General features: G+C 39.6%; 1 protein-coding gene across 8 annotated transcripts in view; it reads left to right on the top strand.

Moving 5' to 3' along the window:
- LOC106091788 (RING finger protein nhl-1) overlaps positions 1-21,384 on the top strand; it is a 281,737-nt gene that overhangs the window by 208,412 nt on the left and 51,941 nt on the right. The window contains exon 7 of one of the 8 annotated variants that reach the window (XM_059369285.1): positions 392-855. The exons of the other annotated variants lie outside the window; for them this stretch is intronic. Coding sequence (XP_059225268.1) covers positions 392-482 — 91 coding nt within the window. The 3' untranslated portion in view covers positions 483-855. Of the gene's footprint in view, positions 1-391; positions 856-21,384 lie in introns of those variants that run through there. 8 annotated transcript variants of the gene reach the window in all.

Raw genomic sequence — 21,384 nt, 5'->3', positions numbered from 1 at the left:
CTCTTTCTTCTTCATGTAACAACTACTGCTTAACTTGGCCAAGTAATACTACCAAACTACCAATTTCAATCAACATTCGTTAACGTAGCATCTTAAATCACCAAAATCGAAAAAAAAATGAAAAACAAAAAAAAATCGAACCATCAAACCACCAACAATTACTACTACTACTGCCGCTGCCAACACCACCGCCATATCCACCACCAAAAAAAAAAAAAAATCAAAAAATCAAAAAAAGTCATTGTACACCAACATCCTGTGCTAATGAAGTTCTCATCCTTTTTTCTTATCTTCTTTTGTACTTTTTCTTCAATAAACTCCAACCAACACCAACCCCAACTCTCCCCACCAAACAAAAAACAAAAAACACACCTCTGATCTGCACTTGCAGTCTGAACTATAGCTATAGTATGCCATATATCAGTCGACCATACCGGTCCCGATACCGCAGGCGGCTTGTGGATGCAACACGTGATACATGAGAGTGTCTTTGATACAAAACCGCACACAAAAAAAAACCAATTCTTTAATTTTAAGTCACTCATTCTTTGATGTTTGTTATGTTGCATTTTTTTCCCCTTTGTCTTAAATTTAAGTAATCCAAAAGAAATAAGAAAACGAGAACGACAACGACATCGACTATGTTAAATGTACAAATTAAGTGAGTCTTTCAAAAGCCAATGTGTGATGAAACTATTCAAGAGTCCTTAAGGTTTTGTAATGAAGGGATTTCATTTTTTTTCCTAAATCTTTGGAATAGTGCTATGAATTGAATCGAAACTTTAATATTTTGTGACTAACTTGAGCATTTTTTTACGAGGTGTAAGAAAATGGAATTTCCTAAACCAGCCCCTGGAATCAACTACTTAGATTAATATTAGATTCCTTCAGCCTATTTCTTAAGACTTTTCCCATACAACCCTCGTCGGCCTTCATTTCTATTTAGGCGAGTAGACTTATTGTGATACCTACCACCGAAGGATGGGGGTATATTCAATTTGTCATTCCGTTTGCAACACATCGAAATATCCATTTCCGAACCTATAAAGTGTATATATTCTTGATCAGCGTAAAAATCTAAGGCGATCAGGCCATGTCCGTCCGTTTGTCCATCCGTCTGCCTGTTAAAATCACGCTACAGTCTTTAAAAATACAGAAATTGAGCTGAAACTTTGCACAGATTCTTTTTTTTTTTGTACATAACCAGGTTAAGTTCGAAGATGGGCTATATCGGACTATATCTTGATGTAGCCCCCCATATAGACCGATCCGCCGATTTAGGCTCTTAGGCCCATGAAAGCCACATTTATAATCCGATTTTGCTGAAATGTGGGACAGTGAGTTGTGTTAAGCCCTTCAACATTCTTCTTCAATTTGGCTCAGATCGGTCCAAATTTGGATATAGCTGCTCTATAGACCGTTCTGCCGATTTATGATCTTGTGCCTATAAAAGACGCATTTATTATCCGAAATTTGTCACAGGTGGTGGTGTTAAGCCCTTAGACAGCCCTCTTTAATTTGGCCCATATCGTCTCAGGTTTGGAAGTAACTGCCATGTAGACCGCTCTATCGATTTAAAGTCTTGGCCCCATAAAAGGCACATTTTTTATCCAATATCGACGAATATTTTAGCCGAAATTTGGGACAATGCATTGTATTAGGGTCTTCGACATCCTTCTTTAATTGGGTCCAGATCGGCCCAGATTTGGATATAGCTGCCATTTATTGTCCGATGTTGGCGAAATTTGGAACAGTGAGTTGTGTTAGGGTCTTCGACATCATTCTTCAATTTGGCCCAGATCGGTCCAGATTTAGATATAGCTGCTATATAGACCGATCTCTCGATTTAAGGTTTTGGGCCCATAACATGCACATTTATTGTCCGATGTCGCCGAAATTCGGGACAGTGAGTTGTGTTAGTACTTTCGACATCCCTCTGCAATTTGGCCTAGATTGGTCCAAATTTGGATATAGCTGCCATATCTTTCGATTTATGGTCATGGGCCCAAAAAAGGAGCATTTATTGTCCAATGGCTCCAAAATTTGGGACAGTGAGTTGTATCCGGCCCTTCAACTTCCCTCTTCAATTTAGACCAGCTCGGTCTAAATTTGGATATAGCTGCCATATAGACCGACCTCTCAATTTAAGGTCTTGGGCCCTTAAAAGGAGCATTTATTGTCCGATGTCGAAATTTGGGACAGTGCATTGTGTTAGGGTCTTCGATATCCTTCTTTAATTTGGTCCAGATCGGTCCAGATTTGGATATAGCTGCTATATAGACCGATCTCTCGATTTAAGGTTTTGGGCCCATAACATGCACATTTATTGTCCGATGTTGCCGAAATTCGGGACAGTGAGTTGTGTTAGTACTTTCGACATCCCTCTGCAATTTGGCCTAGATTGGTTCAGATTTGGATATAGCTGCCATATAGACCGATCTCTCGATTTAAGGTTTTGGGCCCATAAAAGGCACATTTATTGTCCGATTTCGCCGAAATTTGGGACAGTGAGTTGTGTTAGGACCTTCGACACCCATTTTCATTTTGGCCCAGATCGGTCCAGATTTGGATATAGCTGCCATATAGAGCGATCTCTCGATTTAAGGTCTTGGGCCCCATCCGATGTCGCCGAAATTTGGGGCAGTGAGTTATGGTAGGCCCTTTTACATCCCTCCTTAATCTGGTCCTGATCGGTTCAGATTTGGATATAGCTGCCATATGGATCTATCTCTCTATATAAAGTCTTGGCCCCATAAAGGTTAAATTATAATCCGATTTCGCTGAAATTTAACACAGTGACTTTTGTTAGGCTATTAGACATCCGTGTCGTATATGGTTCACATCGGTCTTTATTCGGTTTTAGCTTCCAAAAAGACCAATATTTTGTTCTACAAAATTGAGCAATGACTTATACTTATTAGACCCTTCTACGTCCGTGTCGAATTTGCTCCAATTCGAACCATATTTCGATAAAGCTGCTATGGGATTATAAATTATGCACTTTTCACCAGATTATGGCGAAAGGTGGTTTGCATATATATCCAGGTGGTGGGTATCCCAAGTTGGCCCGGCTGAACTTAAGGCCTTTTTACTTTTTGTTTTTGTGAATCTTTTGAAACCCAGGTAAAATTTTCATCGGATTCATTTTCTCCTTCTAAACACCTTTCATTTGATACCCATATTGTACAAGTCAGTCAAGATTTCCATTTGTGAGTTTTAATAAAGGGCATTCTCCCAAGGAATGCCTCAGTGTCCTTTTTCCATCAATTTCGTAAGTTTGGCATAAGTTTGTTAACATCTATCGTTTTTGGAAAGTATGGCAATCCGGGCCGAACTTTGGATACCCACCACCTCGGATATATGTATATATAAACCATTCATACCACTTTGGACATGCACCTAAGCCAATAATCGTCTTGTTGTGCCTAGCTACTAAAAGTAACCTCGGAAAAGAAATCAATGTTAGGAAATCCGTGCTACTTGCAAAATCCTTAATTGTTTTCCATACCACTCCCCTAAGTTGGTTCATGTCTGGTATTGTGTCCCCACCTAAGTGCCGGTGTCTGTTAGACGCGAACAAGCGTCCACCTAGTGATGAGACGTTGGAGCATTTCCTTTGTCATTACCCGGACAATGACAAAGGAAATGCTCCAACGTCTCATCACTAGGTGGACGCTTGTTGCATTTCTAGATAGTGCTTTTTACCCCTTTTTTCAAGTTTATTGCTCTCGCTTTATGTGACAGGGAGCATTTACTATCCTAATTCATTTTACATAAATTTTCCCATAAACATTTCAATAAGAAATAGGGGATATGTACTTCTCTCAAAGCATTGAGTGAAGTCCGATTAAAGTTTTAGCTTAAGGATCAGCTTCGACTTTTTATCGAGTCCGAACGAAACGCTGCTTAAAGGCATCTCTTCGAAGAAAAGTCTCATATGGCCGAATGCATCAGAAATGTCGCCAAAATGAACGGGGGGGAAATTTACACTGAACATGTTTTTTGGGGTTCCACCCGTGATTTGATTCTCGGTGTTCTGATCGGTCAACCAAATCAACAGTTGGATCATTAAAATACAAACATTCGATGGTGACATCCCATTATTTTCTAGCAATTAGATCACTCGTACTGATTTTCTTAGTTTTTTTTTTTTACTTACTTCAAGAATAATTCTAATGCTAAGCTACAATAGCAGATTTTCCTTAAAATTATGCACTTATTTGAAAAAATTTTAATAAAAAAACGATGTTAGTGCTTTTTTACTCTTTTGTACATAAAATGTTACTCTATTTACCCTAAGTTGGTTTATGTCTGGTATTTTGTCCCCACCTAAGTGCCGGTTTCTGTTAGCCGCAAAATCCAGGCAATGACATAGGAAATGCTCCAGCGTCTCATAATCTTCTCCACATGTCATACACATGCTATCACTTGCTGTACAGAGTTTGCATAAATGAGCTCGTAGACCTATGTGTCCTTTTATGATACAAAAAGCTATAACGACCTCCTGCTTGCTTCCTTTCAGAAGGTTAGGATAGGTTTCATCAGAGAATCAGACAGGTTATCAAAGAAATGAGAACCTAAAGTGGAACTCCTTCTGACTGCTAGTGCGGGACACACTCACAGAAGGTGTTCTATAGTCTCTTCTTCTTCGATGTCCTCACAGCTTTTGCAAAAGTCTTTGCTGGCATCCATAAGTCTGTCAGCATGTTTTCCGATTAGACAGTGACCTGTCATGACGGACACTATGACTGAGACGTCTGTTATAGTCAGTAACAGCAAAGCGGTAGACCTCCTCAAGTCTAGATTAGGCCACATAGTTTTGAAATGCTCACAGACCCCTCTTTTTCTTCGGGCCTGGTCCTGAAAACTTAGCTTAAATGTCCCTAGAGGCATACCCAAAGATTCCAGTATCCCTGGAATGTATAGGGTAGTTCCTAGTCTCGCAAGCTCGTCCGCTTTACAATTCCCTGGGATATCTCTGCGGCCCGGCACCCAGGACAGGTGAATTTTGAACAGTTCAGCCATCTCGTTGAGAGCTCTGCGACAGTCGAGGGCGGTTTTTGTGTACAGAAATACGTTCTCCAGGGATTTAATCGCTGCCTGGATGTCTGAGAAGATATTTATACCAATCGCCGTTATGACATTATATCTTAGCCATTCCACCACTTCCTTGATTGCAAGGATCTCTGTTTGATACACACTGCAGTGGTCTGGTAACCTTTTCGATATGACAATTTCTAGATATTTGGAGTACACCCCAAATATCACCTGGTCGTTTGGGCTGGAATCATTCGTATGGAAGTCTATGTAACTATTACCAGGAATATCATAGTTACAATTGGTCTATCAGGAATAGTGGAACAGTACTTTAATTCCAGTAATGGCCTCCTCTTCTCATAATCCGGATCTCCCTATAGGATTTTCGTTGTCCTGCTGACCGTTTCGTTGTTCCGCAGTGCGTTCGTCGCCCACGCTCTTAACTCGGACTGTGTCGACTCGAAAGGCTGCGGGTAAACCAAGTTCCTTGACGACGTCCTCTGGCCATCACTGGCAAATTGTCCAAACCATGCGGATCGTGCCATCCTCAGAGAGAGCATTAAAGTCCTTCTTACACTGCAAGGCTGTTCGTGAACTTAACGACCTGGTTGTTATTGCCCTTATGGCCATTTTACTGTCCGTAAAGATGTTCACACTCGACGTCCTCGCGGTAGCAACACACCACCTCATGCATTCCGTGATCGCCCGGATCTCCGCCTGCCGGACCGTATTATGGTTAGGTAGTCTAAAACAAGGCCGTGAGAGAAGCTGGGTTCTCAAAGTAGACCCCCAAGCCCAATCTATCCTTTAGCTTTGATCCATCCATTGATCTTCCAGATGGCATTACTAGGATTCCCTCAATCCAAAACTGTGCCGCTGGCAGCAGTGCCTTGCACTCGATCTCAAGCTACCACAACTGTGGTAAGTGTGGTCAAAATCGGTTCATAACCTGATATAGCTCGCATAAACCCTTCCCTTGAAGGGTTCCCATAAAGGACTTAATTCTTATCATTATCCTCTGTTTGCTTATAAAGAGATGCCGGGCAAAGAACTAGTGGTACCTTTAATGAGACGCCGGGCAACAAATTTGACAAATGCGATCCATGTTGGGGGGTATAAAGATTCGGTACGGCCGAACTTTACACATTTTTACTTTTTTGTTTTGACAACATGTGTTGGCCTTTTAGATTTTTATACCCTACACCACGATTGTGCTACAGGGTATTATAACTTAGTGCATTCGTTTGTAACAACCAGAAGGAAGAATTATAGACCCATTGATAAGTATACCGATCCACTCTGAATCACTTTCTGATTCGATTTAGCTATGTCTGTCTCTCTGTCCGTCTGTCTGCCTGTCTGTCCGTTTGTCTGTCTGTCCGTCTTTCTATGTTAATTTGTGTACAAAGTACAGGTGGCAGTTTTCATCCGATCGTCTTAAAATTTGGTACTGTATGTTTTTCGGGCTAAATTCGAAATCTATTGAAATTGGAAAAAATCGGTTCAGATTTAGCTATAGCTCCCATATATATGTTGGTCCGATTTGCAGTAATAATGAAATAAAATGGTCATGTGTTAAACTATTCTCTTGAAATTAGGTAGGAGGGATTTTTTTATGACTCTCGACATTACTGGTGAATTTCATAGAAATCGGTTCAGATTTAGATATAGCTCTCATGTTCATATATACCACTCGATTTTAACTTCTATAGTCAAAGCAAGCGTATTTGTTAACCAATCCTGTAAAAATTTTGCACAACGCTTTCCCTGATGACTGCCACAATATGTGAGAAGTTTGCTCGAAATCGGTTCAGATTCAGATATAGCTCCCATATATATATTCGTCCGATTTTGAGAAATATTGCAAGAAAGTTCTCATTTGTTAACCGATTCTCTCGAAATTTGGCATGAAGGATTTTCTCTTGACTCTCGATATTACTGGTGAATTTCATGGAAATCGGTTCAGATTTGGATATAGCTCTCATGTTCACATATCGACCGATTTTAACTCCGAGAGTCACAGCAAGTGCATTTGTTAACCAATCTTGCCAAAATTTTGCACAACGCTTTCCCCAATGACTGCCACAATATTTGAGAAGTTGGATCGAAATCGGTTCAGATTTAGATATAGCTCCCATATATATGTTTGTCCGATTTTGAGAAATATTGTAATAAATTTCTCATTTGTTAACCGATTTTCTCCAAATTTGGCATGAAGGACTTTCCCTTGACTCGCGATACTACTGGTGAATTTCATGGAAATCGGTTCAGATTTGGATATAGCTCCCATGTATAAATATCACCAGATTTTAACTTCTAGAGTCAAAGCAAGCGCATTTATTGACCAATCTTGCCAAAATTTTGTACAACACTCTTCTCGACAACTGCCTCAATATGTGAGAAGTTTGGTCGAAATCGGTTCAGATTTAGATATAGCACCCATATCTATGTACGTCCGATTTTGAGAAATATTCAAATAAAGTGCTCATTTGTAAACCGAATCTCTTGAAATTTGGCAGGAGGAATTTTTTTATGACTTTCGACATGGAAATCGTTTCAGATTTAGATATAGTTCTCATATATATCTTTCATCCGATGTGCCCTGTTAAGGCTGTAGAAGGCACAATTTTGGTCCGATCTTTACCAAATTTGGCACGAAGTGCTTTTTTCACATCCTAGTGTGTTTCTTTTACTGATTTCAACATATCAGGAGCTATATCTACTCCCATATTACACTTCAATGGCCGTAGTAGCCAAAATTTTCAACCGATCTTCGACCAAAATTCGGCACAGATTGTTTTGTTACTGATTTTAACATGTGGGCGAGATTTCATCAAAATCGGTTCTGATTTAAATATAGCTCACATATATATGTATCTCCCGATTTGCACTTAAATGGCTGTAGTAGCTACAATTTTCAACCAATCTGCACAAAATTGGGCACGGGTAGTGTTGCTACTGATTTCTACAAACTTGCAAGATTTCATTAAAATCGGTTCAGATTTGCATATAACTCCCATGTATATGTATCGCCCGATTTTCACTTAAATAGCCGAAGTAGCTACAATTTTCAACCGATCTGCACAAAATTTGGCACTCATTGTTTTGCTACTGATCTTAACATATACGCAAGATTTCATCCAAATCGGTTCAGATTTGTATATAGCTCCCATATATATGTATCGCCCGATTTTCACTTAAATGGCCGTAGTAGCTAAAATTTTCAACCGATCTGCACAAAATTAAGCACAGATTGTTTTGTTACTGATTTTAACATATCTACGAATTTTTATCAAAATCGGTTCAGATTTGGATATAGCTCCCATGTATATGTATCTTCCGATTTACACTTAAATGGCCAAAGTAGCTACAATTTTAAACCGATTTGCACAAAATTGGGCACGGATAGTGTTGCTACTGATCTTAACATATTTGCTGGATTTCATCAAAATCGGTTCAGATTTAGATATAGCTCATATGTATATGTATCGCCCGATTTACACTTAAATGGCCGTAGTAGCTAAAATTTTCAACCGATCTGCACAAAATGTGGCGCGGATAGTATTGCTACTGATCTTAACATATCTGCTAGATTTCATCAAAATCGGTTCAGATTTGTATATAGCTCCCATGTATATGTATCGCCCGATTTTCATTTAAATGACCGTAGTAGCTTCAATTTTCAACCGATCAGCACAAAATTTGGCAGGGGCTGTTTTGTTACTGATAGTAACACATCAAAATCGGTTCAGATTTTAATATAGCTTCCATATATATGTGTCGCCCGATTTGCACTTATATGGTCATAGTAACACCCATTTTCAAATGATCTGTTTGAAAGTCGTTTCAGATTTAGATATAGCTCTCATATCCATATATACATTGCCCGAATTTATAATTGTAGGCTAGGTGTAGGGTATTATTTAGTCGACTTTTGCCTTTCCTTACCGATTTTTAAACTTCCTTAAATTATAAACTTTTTATTGGGACTTTTGAAGCACTTGAGAGTTGATAATCGCTAGGGCTTTTGAAAGGCTCACATAAAGAAAACCATTATTGGCATTGTGTTTTATGTGTGAATTATATTTTTTTGTATGTATTTTAATATTTAATAATAAAAAAGAAAACTTAATGTTTGATGTTCATCCAAAAAATATGTCTGTTTTATTTCAATCATATCCACATTGTATGTATTGCTCGAAAAGAAAATTGGAAATTGTTAACCCTGCGATGAGATATATGAATATAAGTTTTGAAAGAAGAAAAGAATCCAAACGAATTAATTTTTTTTTCTATATACCAAAATTGTAAATTCTGCCTTTTATATATCCATTTGCACATTTAAGGGTTAACAATTGCCTGTGAAATTTTTAAAAAAAATTTCTATTTTAAATATTCGTTGCTGTTGCTGCTGCTGTTGTTATTGGATTCTTTGATTTTTATTTCCATACAATTCGTTGAGCCCAATTAGACATTCAATTGCTTTGTTTTTCTTTGTTATTTATCCTTTGTTAAAATTTATTTTAAATTAATTAAGAAAAAATTTTAATTTGCCAATGCTGCATTTATGTGTGTTTTTTTTTTATTTTTTGGGTTGATTTTTATATGCATATTTCAACATTGCTGGCGAGTTTTGCTTTGGCGAGTTTTTTTATCACCCAAAAAAAGTATATTCCTTTGTTTTTTTGCAATTAAGAAGATTTGTTTTGGTAAAACGGGATAAATGATTTGCAATTCACTTGGTTTGTTTGATTTGGTTTGTGTTTTTTTTTTTACATTTGGTATACAACTCTTTAGGTTTATTAACCCCCATCCTCTGCTCGTCTATCCTTTTACTGAGTTATTTTACTGGCAGCCCCTGCACAAGGTGTTTTTCCTTCCCCCTCTTTTGTTTGAAACTTGCCTCAATTAGTGAGCATCCCTTCATAAATTATTCTATTTTTTCTTCTTTGTTTCTGTTCTTCTTTTTTTTCTCCAATTACTTTAGCCTTATCCATTTCACAAATTCTTTTATACAACTAATTTTAATGGTTTATTTGAATCGTTAATTTTATTAATGACAATTGTCCCGACCACATTGTGCCATGCCATTAAAATGCTTTCCAAACACAAAACGAAATGAAACGCTTTTGACGTCGTCTGTGAAGCGTATAATATTTTTAGTAGCAATTAAAAAAACTGATTTTTACCGATTGTACACTCTAAGAAAAGTTGTAATAATACTAGCACGCCACTTGAAATATAACTCTAAATGTAATAAAAAATAATACTAATTACATACTATTTATTTGTGTGTGTATGCTTGCATTGAATGTAGTTGAAAAATGTGGTCTTATAATAAATGTTATAAAAATATCTTTAAAAAGTGTTAGGGAATGTTACAAAAAAAGAGTCATTCACTGATTTCGATGAAATCTAGCAGATATGCTAAGATCAGTAGCAAAACAATCCATGTCCAATTTTGTGCAGATCGGTTGAGAATTGTAGCTACTACGCCTATTTAAGTGCAAATCGGGCGATACATATATATGGGAGCTATATTTAAATCTGAACCGATTTTGGTGAAATTTCACAGATATGTTAAAATCAGTAACAAAACAATCCGTGCCAAATTTTGTGCAGATCCGTTAAAAATTGTAGCTACTATGTCTATTTAAGTGCAAATCGGGCGATACATATATATGGGAGCTATATACAAATCTGAACCGATTTTTATGAAATCTAGCAGATATGCTAAGATCAGTAACAAAACTATCCGTGCTAAATTTTGTGTAGATCGGTTGAAAATTGTAGCTACTTTGGCCATTTAAGTGTAAATCGGGCGATACATATACATAGGAGCTATATCGAAATCTGAACCGATTTCGATGAAAATTTGCAAATATGTTAAAATCAGTAACAAAACAATCCGTGCCAAATTTTTTGCAGATCGGTTGAAAATTGTAGCTACTACCGCCATTTAAGTGCAAATCGGACGATACATATATATGGGAGCTATATCTAAATCTGAAGCGATTTTTATCAAAATCAATAGCGTTCGTTCTTGGGCCAAAAAAGTGATATGTGCAAAATTTCGTGATGATTGAACATTAAATACGACCAGCACTTTGATTACAAAAGTACATAGACGGACAGACGGACTTGGCTAAATCGAATCAGAAAGCGATTCCGAGTCGATCGTTATACTTATCAACGGGTCTAACTCTTCTCCTTCTTAGCGTTCCAAACAAATGCTCAAATTTATAATACCCTCTACCACAGTAGTGGTGTAGGGTATAAAAAACTTATTTATATTGTCCTATTATACACCCCTTTATTTCGTTTTCATGACCTTTGGCCATCAACTTCAATGGATGATAGCTTCCAACGATACACCTGAAAGGAAAATGTTAAACGTTAAACATTAAACATTTCAAAGGTCGCAGACATATCTATTCAAAGAAAACCGAAAAGAATTAACAGCAAAGTTAAAACAATTTTTAAAGACTTTTGTTGTTGTTGAAGGAGCATGAAATGAAAGGCAAACATTTAGGAAACATTTGCCAAGCTTGAAGCTAGGGAAAGTAACAAATAAGTCAAAGCGTGCTGAGTATGACCGGGCCGAATCTTATAAACCCTCCACCATGGATAGCATTTGTCAAGTTTTTTGCCCGGTATCTCTTTATAGGCATGAAAGGCCACCGTAGCGCCGAGGTTACCATCCGCCTTTGACGCTGAACGCCTGGGTTCGAATCTTGGCGAGACCATTAGAAAAAAAATTTCAGCGGTGGTTTTCCCCTCCTAATGCTGGCAACATTTGAGAGGTACTATGCCATGTAAAACTTCTCTCCAAAGAGGTATCGCACTGCGGCACGCCGTTCGGACTCGGCTATGAAGAGGAGGCCCCTTATCATTGAGCTTAAAACTTGAATCGGACTGCACTCATTGAAATGTGAGAAGTTTGCCCCTGTTCCTTAGTGGAATGTTCATGGGCAAAATTTGTTTGTTTTGTATATCAGGTTATTGACCGATTTGGACCTAATTAAGCACAGTTGTTGGAAGTTATATCAAAACACGTCGTGCAAAATTTCATTCCAATCGGTTGAGAATTGCGCCCTCTAGAGGCTCAAGAAGTCAAGACCCAAGATCGGTTTATATGGCAGCTATTTCAGGTTAGGAACTGATTTGAACCATTCTTGGCAGAATTGTTGGATATCATAACAAAATACTTTGTGTAAAATTTCATTCCAATCGGATAAGAATTGCGCCCTCTAGAGGCTCAAGAACTCAAGACCCAAGATCGGTTTATATGGCAGCTATATCAGGTTATTGACCAATTTGAACCTTATTGAGAACAGTTGTTGGAAGTCACAGCAAAACATGACGTGCAAAATTTCATTCCAATCGTATAAGAATTGCGCCCTCTAGCGGCTCAAGAAGTCAAGACCCAAGATCAGTTTATATGGCAGCTATATCAGGTTATGAACCGATTTGAACCATACTTGGCACAGTTGTTGTATATCATAACAAAACGCGTCGTGCAAAATTTCATTCCAATTGGATAAGAATTGCGCCCTCTAGAGGCTGAAGAAGTCAAGATCACAGATCGGTTTATATGGCAGCTATATCCGGTTATGGGTCAATTTGATCCATACTTGGCACAGTTGTTGGATATCATAACAAAACACGTCATGCAAAATTTCATTCCGATTGGATAAGAATTTCGCCCTCTAGAGGCTCAAGAAGTCAAGACCCAAGATCGGTTTGTATGGCAGCTATATCCGGTTATGGGTTGATTTGATCCATACTGGACACAGTTGTTGGATATCATAACAAAACGCGTTGTGCAAAATTTCATTCCAATCGGATAAGAATTGCGCCCTCTAGAGGCTAAAGAAGTCAAGACCCAAGATCGGTTTATATGGCAGCTATATCAGGTTATTGATCGATTTGAACCATAGTTGTTGAAAGTCACAGCAAAACACGTCGGGAAAAATTTCATTCATTCAGAATAATTAAATTAGTAAACCCCCATGCTATGGTGGAGGGTATATAAAAGAATCTGTGCAAAGTTTCAGCTCAATGTTAAAAGGACTGTAGGGTGATTTCAACAGACAGACGGACGGACATGGGTAGATCGTTTTAGATTTTTACGACGATCAAGAATATATATACTTTATGGGATCTTAGACGAATATTTCGAAGTGTTGCAAACAGAATGACGAAATTAGTATACCCCCATCCTATGGCGGAGGGTATAAAAAGAGAATTCTTAACTAATTATAAGAACTTGTTGTGAAATGTTGAAGCAAACAACCCAGAAGAAGATATGAAGAAGAAGAAGAAGACAGCGATGGCAGTGACAATATTTGGTTTGAGGCAACTCTAGAGCTGAGGCTGAGAAAACAACATAACAAATTAAATGTGATATGACTGAACATAGAAAAATGAAAGAAAACAAAAGAGAGGAAGGAAAAGTTGACTTTTGAGCCAGGCGTCTAAGCTAACTAAGCAGCCACATCATCAGCAACGGCTGTAACGGCAGTAATGCCTACAACCAAGCCAACCACAGCCAACTGTCAACTACATTAAATTCCATTTAACTTTGTTCAAACAACTTTTTTACTCCATTGTATGAAGGAAGTTCCACAAGCACTGCCATTGTGCCAGTTGAAATAAAAACGTGCTGTAACAAAAATCTACACACTTTTAAATAAATAAAAATAGCTTGAAAGAGAGCCCTTTCCCTTCACCGCCACTTAAGTCCAAAACAAAAACTTAAGCATTAGTGTCAAAGAAGAAAGTGAAAATTAAATGAAACAGTGAGTGGCGAAAAGGGTTTAAATAGAAAGGCAAAGCAGTGATTCAATTACGAACACGCGAAATTACATTAATTTGGGACAGTTAGAACTTTGTATAATCAAAGCAAAGATGAAAATCGAATGGACGATACCAACTGATGCGGTGGGAAAAAACTGGGAGAGCCTCAAAATATTGACTAGAGTCCAGTTAAGGAGCTTGAATTTGGAAAATTTCGAAGACTTTTGGTCTTTATGGAACATTTCTTCAAGATTTTGTGTTGAGAAAAAATGTCAGGGATTTTGCTTTAAGGTAGATGTCATAGATACATTGTATTTATTGGAAATATTGAGAAAATTTTGTCTTTGGAGAAAATTTCGCAGAATTTTTGTCTCTAGAGAAAAATTCATAGAAATTTTTTGTAATTTTACAGAAAATTTTATGAAATTTTAGTAACTTTGGAGAAAACTGAATAGAATTTTATTTTAGCGTCAATTTCATGGGGGGTTTTATACCCATATCCATAGGATATGTGTGAACAAACTTCGTCATTGCATATGGCATATGACTGGGCTAGACCCAGAGGTCTCAATGTTAACCCCAGAGAAGACTGAAATACGCCTGTTCGCGAGGAAGACGAAGGTGGGCGAATTTAACGCACCACGTTTCCTCATTAAGACGATTTCGATATCTGACAAGGTCAAATACTTAGGTGTGATCTTGGACAGGAAACTGCATTGGAAGTGTCACATTCAGGAGCGTATTGAGAAGGTTCACAGATGTTGGGCATTATGTAAACGGGCCGCAGGCTCGTAATGGAGCCTGAATCCGAGAATAGTCCACTGGCTCTACAGAAGCGTGATTAGACCAATACTCACTTACGCCTCAGTAGTTTGGTGGACTGCTATGGAGAAAAAGTGCAACATAATGCAAATGCAAATTTTGCCCATTTGCCCACTAAGGAACAGGGGCAAACTTCTCACATATCAATGAGTGCAGTCCAATTCAAATTTAAGCTGCATGAAAAGGGGCCTCCTTTTTATAGCCGAGTCCGAACGGCGAGCCGCAGTGCGACACCTCTTTGGAGAGAAGTTTTACATGGCATAGTACCTCACAAATATCGCCAGCATTAGGAGGGGAAAACCACTGGTGAAAATTTTTTCTGATGGTCTCGCCAGGATTCGAACCCAGGCGTTCAGCGTCATAGGCGGACATGCTAACCTCTGCGCTACGGTGGCCTCCTCCAAAAGTGCAATAAAAGGACAATACAGATGGCAACGACATACTCCTCTCGGCTGACCCACCTGTTTGAAAAAAGCAGTCCATGTCCCTATAGAATAGCAGCACAGAGCCAAACATCCATACATGGGTAGCAAAAGTTTCCCCCAACGAACTGACACTGCACGGAAGATGGGCATCGGAAAGCTGAAACACAACAGATGACAACGACATACTCCACTCGGCTGACCCACTTGTTTGAAGAAAGCAGTCCTTGTCCGGATAGAATAGCAGCACAAAGGCAAACATCCGTACTTGGGTACAAAAAGTTTTCTCCAACGAACTCATGAAAAGAACACTTTTCCCAGCTGCTGGTATTCGATGATGGTGGTCATGTGAATACCACAGAACCAATCCCTGATGATGGTGGTACAGAATGTGTACCACCTAGTCAGAACGAAGTCCACATAGTAGTAACCCGGCTGAAAAACAATAAGGCAGCAGGAACCGATGGGTTGCCGTCTAAACTGTTTAAGACCGTAGGTAACACATAAGGCGAAGGCATTAGCTCGTCTGCGCAATCTGGCAAGAAGAACGCATAATCCGATAGAATGGCAGCACAAAGGCAAACATCCATACTTGGATGCCAAAAGTTTCCCCCACGAAACTCATGAAAAGACCAGGAGAGTCAAGGAGCTACTAAGGCCAAGAATACGGCATACAGGACAGCATTACCCTCAGTAGCAATGAGCCAATCGAAGGAGAGGTATCGGGAGAAAAGTAGAGGGGAGAAACTTCTCTTCCGCAAGACAAAGATGTTCAGGAATCAGAAAGAAGCCCAAAAATTCTTCTAAAGAATTAAACATCAAACCGATAGCTTTTTTACAGGCACATTCTCCTCCAGAGACAAAGAAGGAAATCTGCAAACTGAAACAGATAGTTGCTGAGGATATGGATATAACACTTTTCCCAGCTGCTGGTACCCGACGAGGGATACATGTGCAATCTCACAAAACCCATGCGGTTTAGACGCTGGGCCGGTAACCTGCCCCCTGGAAAACTATGAGAAACAAAGTAATAGTAAAAACGGAACCCCAACGGTAACGACCCACGCAAACGAAAAAAAGGAACATGATTTGCGGCACTGCACCTGGAATGTCTGCACTCTTTATGGAGAAGGCGGATGGCGGATGTATTAGCGAAGTACAAGGCAGATATTACCGCCTTACAGAAAATGCGATGGACTGGGAAAGGCGTCACTACAACACCAAACGGTGATGAACTGTACTATAGCTGCCATTACACGAGGCATGAATTTGGCTATGGATTTGTGGTTAGTCGGAGACTGAAACACCTTGTCTCCAACTTTACTCCAGTGGATGAGAGGCTAACCAATATCCGCATAAAATCCAAATTCTTCAACACCAGCCTTATTTGTGCCCTTGCCCCGTGGGAAGACAAAGACGAGCAGACCAAGGATATTTTCTACGAGCGCCTAGAGAGAGAGTGTGACCACTGACCCGCCCATGATATTAAAATCGTTCTGGGAGATTTTAATGCGAAGATAGGAAGGAAGAGATTTTTGGTCCAACTGTCGAAAAGTTTAGTCTCCACGAGATAACGTCCAGTAATGGGTTAAGGCTGATAGATTTCGCCGCGCTAAAAAACATGGTAGTTCGTAGCACCAGATTTCAACATTAAAATATTCACAAAGCCACATGGCTGTCACCCGATCAAAACACCAGAAATCAAATTGAGCACGTTGTGATAGATGGAAGGCATTCATCCAGCGTGTTAGATGTACGATTGATCTGTGGAGCGAATATAGGTTCGGATCATTACCTTATTGCAGCAAAGGTTCGCAGGTTCTATTTTATTTCTCAGAAAGAAAATTACAGTGTTCAAATGATTCTGAGGCATGGGCAATTGTGACGGCAGACGAGGCAGTGCTTGGAGTGTTTGGAAAAAGATTCTTCGTAAAATATATGGACCAGTTTGCGTTAATGAAGAACATAGGCTTCGTATAAACCACGGGCTGTATGACGACGATAGCATAGTTACATATATCGAAACGGCAACGGCTGCGTTGGCTAGCTCATGTTGTCAGAATATATGAAGAAGCTCCCGCAAAGAAGTCTTTTGAAGGCGACCATAATAGAACACGCAAAAAGGGGAAAACCAAAACTCCCCCGGCCCAGGATAGCTGTGACCACCACACAGGCTGGAAAATTGAGGTCCGATCTGTGTGGTGCTCACGGGTGTCAGGAGAAGCTTAGCTCCAGCTGCCGGGCCAGTCCACAGGTTAGTGGAATGCTCACATATGTATTGCTACAACGACAGTCGCGGACAATCATAATAGAACACGCAAAAAGGGGATGACGTTTGGTCTGTTGTGTTTCAGCTTCCCGATGTTCAACTTGCGTGCAGTGTCGTACGTTTCTTGCCACACTTAGACGTGTGCGAACTTTTGTTGCAACAAGGTATTAATCCTATTTGCCTTATAAACCTGTTATGGCTTCTGACATATTCTGAAAATTTAATGTCCTTATGTTGCACTTCTGCTCTGTCTCCATTCATAAAACTACGGGGACGTAAGTTAGTATTAGTCTAATTTCGTGTCCTCGGACTCAGGCCTCATTTAAATTCTACATCTGTCAACCCAGCAAATTTTCTTCTCAATACCACTCGCAATTATTTAACATTGTCGTATAGCGAAATCATGCAGATGAAGAGACATGGACCCTTCTTCCGTGTAAAAGGTGTTAAACATTAAACCTCCCTCGCCCTGCCCAGTCGTATGCCATTGTTTTAGAAAACATTTCGTGGAAATTTTGTTAATTTTTTATATTCTTGGAAATGCTGTGCTTTGGCCACCTATCTTTAATTTTGCATTGTTTCGTAAAGAAATTTTTTTATTTGCCATTCCACATTTCCCACTTAAGCCTTTCCCCTTAAATCGGCAACTCAAATTTCAATTAAGGCAAAACGTGCCAAAAAAGCTTCCCCCTCCCCGAACTCAAAGGCTTAAATTTCTCAAATGCGTATGAGTATCAATAGATTAACACAATTCTTGGTTTTGATGACCGTCGCCGAAAAAAGATTGACAAAAGTGTCCAGAGGAGCTGTTGTTTAGATTGTCCGTCTTGCAGTTGGTTGGCTGGTTGGTTGGTTGATCCTCACATTCCTACCCAAATTGACAAAGTGTAAACAGAGAAAAGCAAGCCAAATCAAACAAGCAAGGCAGTTGGTAAACAATGCATGAAACACCAAGGCAAGAGGCACATTGAAGGCGGCTCACGGTAGATGATGGCCAGGAACCCAAAACGAATAAATGAATTATCCAAAGGACGGTGTGAAAAACAAACGCTAATGCCAAAGCTGCTTTACGAATTAAAATCAAAGAACAATTTCACTTTACAATGGGGTCCATCATTTCGCTTTTCTGTTTTGTCCGAGTGGCCTTTAGAGGGATTGTTTGTTTGAGCGGGGTCTTGGGAGTCAGTCAACACTTGGCATTTAGGAGCTAGGGACACAAATGCCATGACCACCGCCATTAGGTTTATGAAAAAAGGCGAACAATGCGAAAGCGTAGACAAAACACACACACACACTCACATTCACTTTGCAACAGGGAATGGAGAGTAGAATAACAGTGCCATGGCATAGCTCTAAAATCAACACACTCACATTTCCCTAGAAAAGCGAATGAGAGAAGAATTACACAGTCAACGTTGAACACTCACAATGTGCGGAGGGTGTTGCATGGGTGGCTGCTGGGATTTGTACTCATTTGGGTGTGTTTCTCTTCCTTATGGGGCTGGCGACAATGTGCGTGTGAATGCCCAAATAATACGCTTAACACAATTTCATTTTACCAAACAAACAGATATGGATACTACATTTCATTTTCTTGCCGAGGTCATTGTCATTGTGAATGTTGTCAGTCGGTCGGTCGGTCGGTTGGTCGGTTGGTCGTTCGTTCCGTTTGCTTTGGATGGAGTCGTTCATGTTCTTCTCCTCTATGAGTTGAAGTTTGCCTTTCCAATCATCCGACTGTGTATGAGTGAGTTTGCAATTGAATTGTTACTTGAGACTTTTTGCTTCCACCACCATGGCTATGAGGGCTTAACAACTTGTGTAATGGATTGAAAATTGACAGGCAATTCCAAAATTATTGACTCCCTCATCATGTAGATGAGTTTGCCATTATGATGTAAGTTGGCTTTCTGGCTTGTGGACTATTGTTTTTAGAGGAGCGGCTTCGTATGAAGATAATTGACTTTTTGGCAAATTGTCTTAAATGTTTGATTTATTGATTTTTTTTAGGGCTTATAACACCATTGTAGTGGAGGTTGGTATAACAGCGTGAACCACCACCGAAGGATGGGGGTATATTCATTTTGTCATTTCGTTTGCAACACATCGAACTATCCATTTCCGACCCTATAAATCTAAGACGATATATCCATGTCCGTCCGTCTGTCTGTTGAAATCACGCTACAGTCTTTTAAAATAGAGATATTGAGCTGAATCTTTGCACAGATTCTTTTTTTGTCCATAGGCAGGTTAAGTTCGAAGATGGGCTATATCTTGACATAGCCCCCATATAGCCCCCATATAGACCGATCCGCCGATTTAGCGCCTTAGGCCCGTCAAAGCCACATTTCTTATTCGATTTTGCTGAAATTTGGGAAAGTGAGTTGTGTAAGGCCCCTTGGACATCCTTTTTTAATTTGGCTCAGATAGGTCCAGATTTGGATATAGCTGTCATATAGACCGATCTCTCGATTTAGTTTCTTGGACCCATAAAGAGCGAATTTATTTTCCGATTTCGCCAAAACTTGGTACAGTTAGTTGTGTAAGGCCCTTCGACACTTTTCTTCAATTTGGCCCGGATCGGTCCAGATTTGGATATAGCTGCCATATAGACCGATCTCTCGATTTAAGGTTTTGGGCCCATAAAAGGCTCACTTATTGTTCGATGTCGCCGAAATTTGGGACAGTGAGTTGTGTTAGGCTCTTCGGCATTTTTCTGCAAACTTGGCCCAAATCGGTCCAGATTTGGATATAGGTCCCATATAAACCGATCCGCCGATTTAGGATCTTAGGCCCATAAAAGTCACATTTGTTATCCGATTTAGCTGAAATTTGGGACAGTAAGTTGTGTTAGGTCCTTCGATATCTGACTCCAATTTGGCCTCGATCGATCTAGATTTGGATATAGTTGCCATATAGACCGATCTCTCGATTTAAGGTTTTGGGCCCATTAAAGGCGCACTTATTGTCCGATGTCGCCGATATTTGGGACAGTGAGTTGTGTTAGGCTCTCCGGCATTTTTCTGCAACTTGGCCTAAATCGGTCCAGATTTGGATATAGCTGCCATATAGACCGATATCTCGATTTAAAGTCTTGGACCCATAAAAGGCGCATTTATAATCCGATTTCACTGAAATTTTACACAGTGACTTATGTTAGGCTTTTCCACATCCGTGTCGGTTATGGTTCAGAGCGGTTTATTTTTAGATATAGCGACTAAAAAGACCAAATTTTTTTGTTATACACAATTGAATAATGACTTGTACTTATTAGTATTTGGTCCAAATCGGAACATGTTTCGATATAGCTGCTATGGGACATAAGGTATGCATTTTTCACCGGATTTTGACGAAAGGTGGTTTACATATAAACTGAGTCCACTACTAACTGAAATGCTGGGAACTTTAATCCAACATATTGTTTTCTGTCGAACTCGGCGGTCTATCCGTCTGGCAGTGCTTTCATATATGCTGTGCCATAATCACAACAAGTCAATAAATAATCGAAAAATTTTGACATTTTCAAACTGTAAGGCTAAATTGAACTCAAAGGCTGTTGTTGTTGTAGCCACATTGCTTGGGGAGGTAGCGATCCTCGTTAAGCTCCTCCTTCCGGTCCAAAGGACCGGTCGCCGCTGGAACAGGGTGGCCATTGGTTATTTGAAGGCGTCAATAACTCGCCTTGTCATATCCAGCATCATAGGCACTGAAACGGGGTGGCCATTGGCACTCAGTATTTGTATAAGAGCCGGTGCCGTCCGAACTCGCACTGAGACTCTACGCTCGATAGCGGTGATTGTCCGCAACTGCCGTTGCAGCTACTCCGTAATGGAGCATTTCACTATCCGCAACCTGAGGACGCGCCCTGTAGCTCACAACTTAGCTTCTCGTGACAACAATGAACACTACACAGATAGAACCTCAATGTTCCAGCCTGTGTGGTGCTCTCAGCTATATCGTGCCGGGAATTCAAAGGTTGTTGATGTTGTTGTTGTAGCAGTTTGTTGTTTTCTATCTTTCGTCTGCTTTATTCTG

Source organism: Stomoxys calcitrans, chromosome 5 (genome assembly GCF_963082655.1).
Source record: "Stomoxys calcitrans chromosome 5, idStoCalc2.1, whole genome shotgun sequence".
Classification (NCBI taxonomy): domain Eukaryota; kingdom Metazoa; phylum Arthropoda; class Insecta; order Diptera; family Muscidae; genus Stomoxys; species Stomoxys calcitrans.
This window is presented reverse-complemented; position numbering and strand designations above follow the sequence as displayed.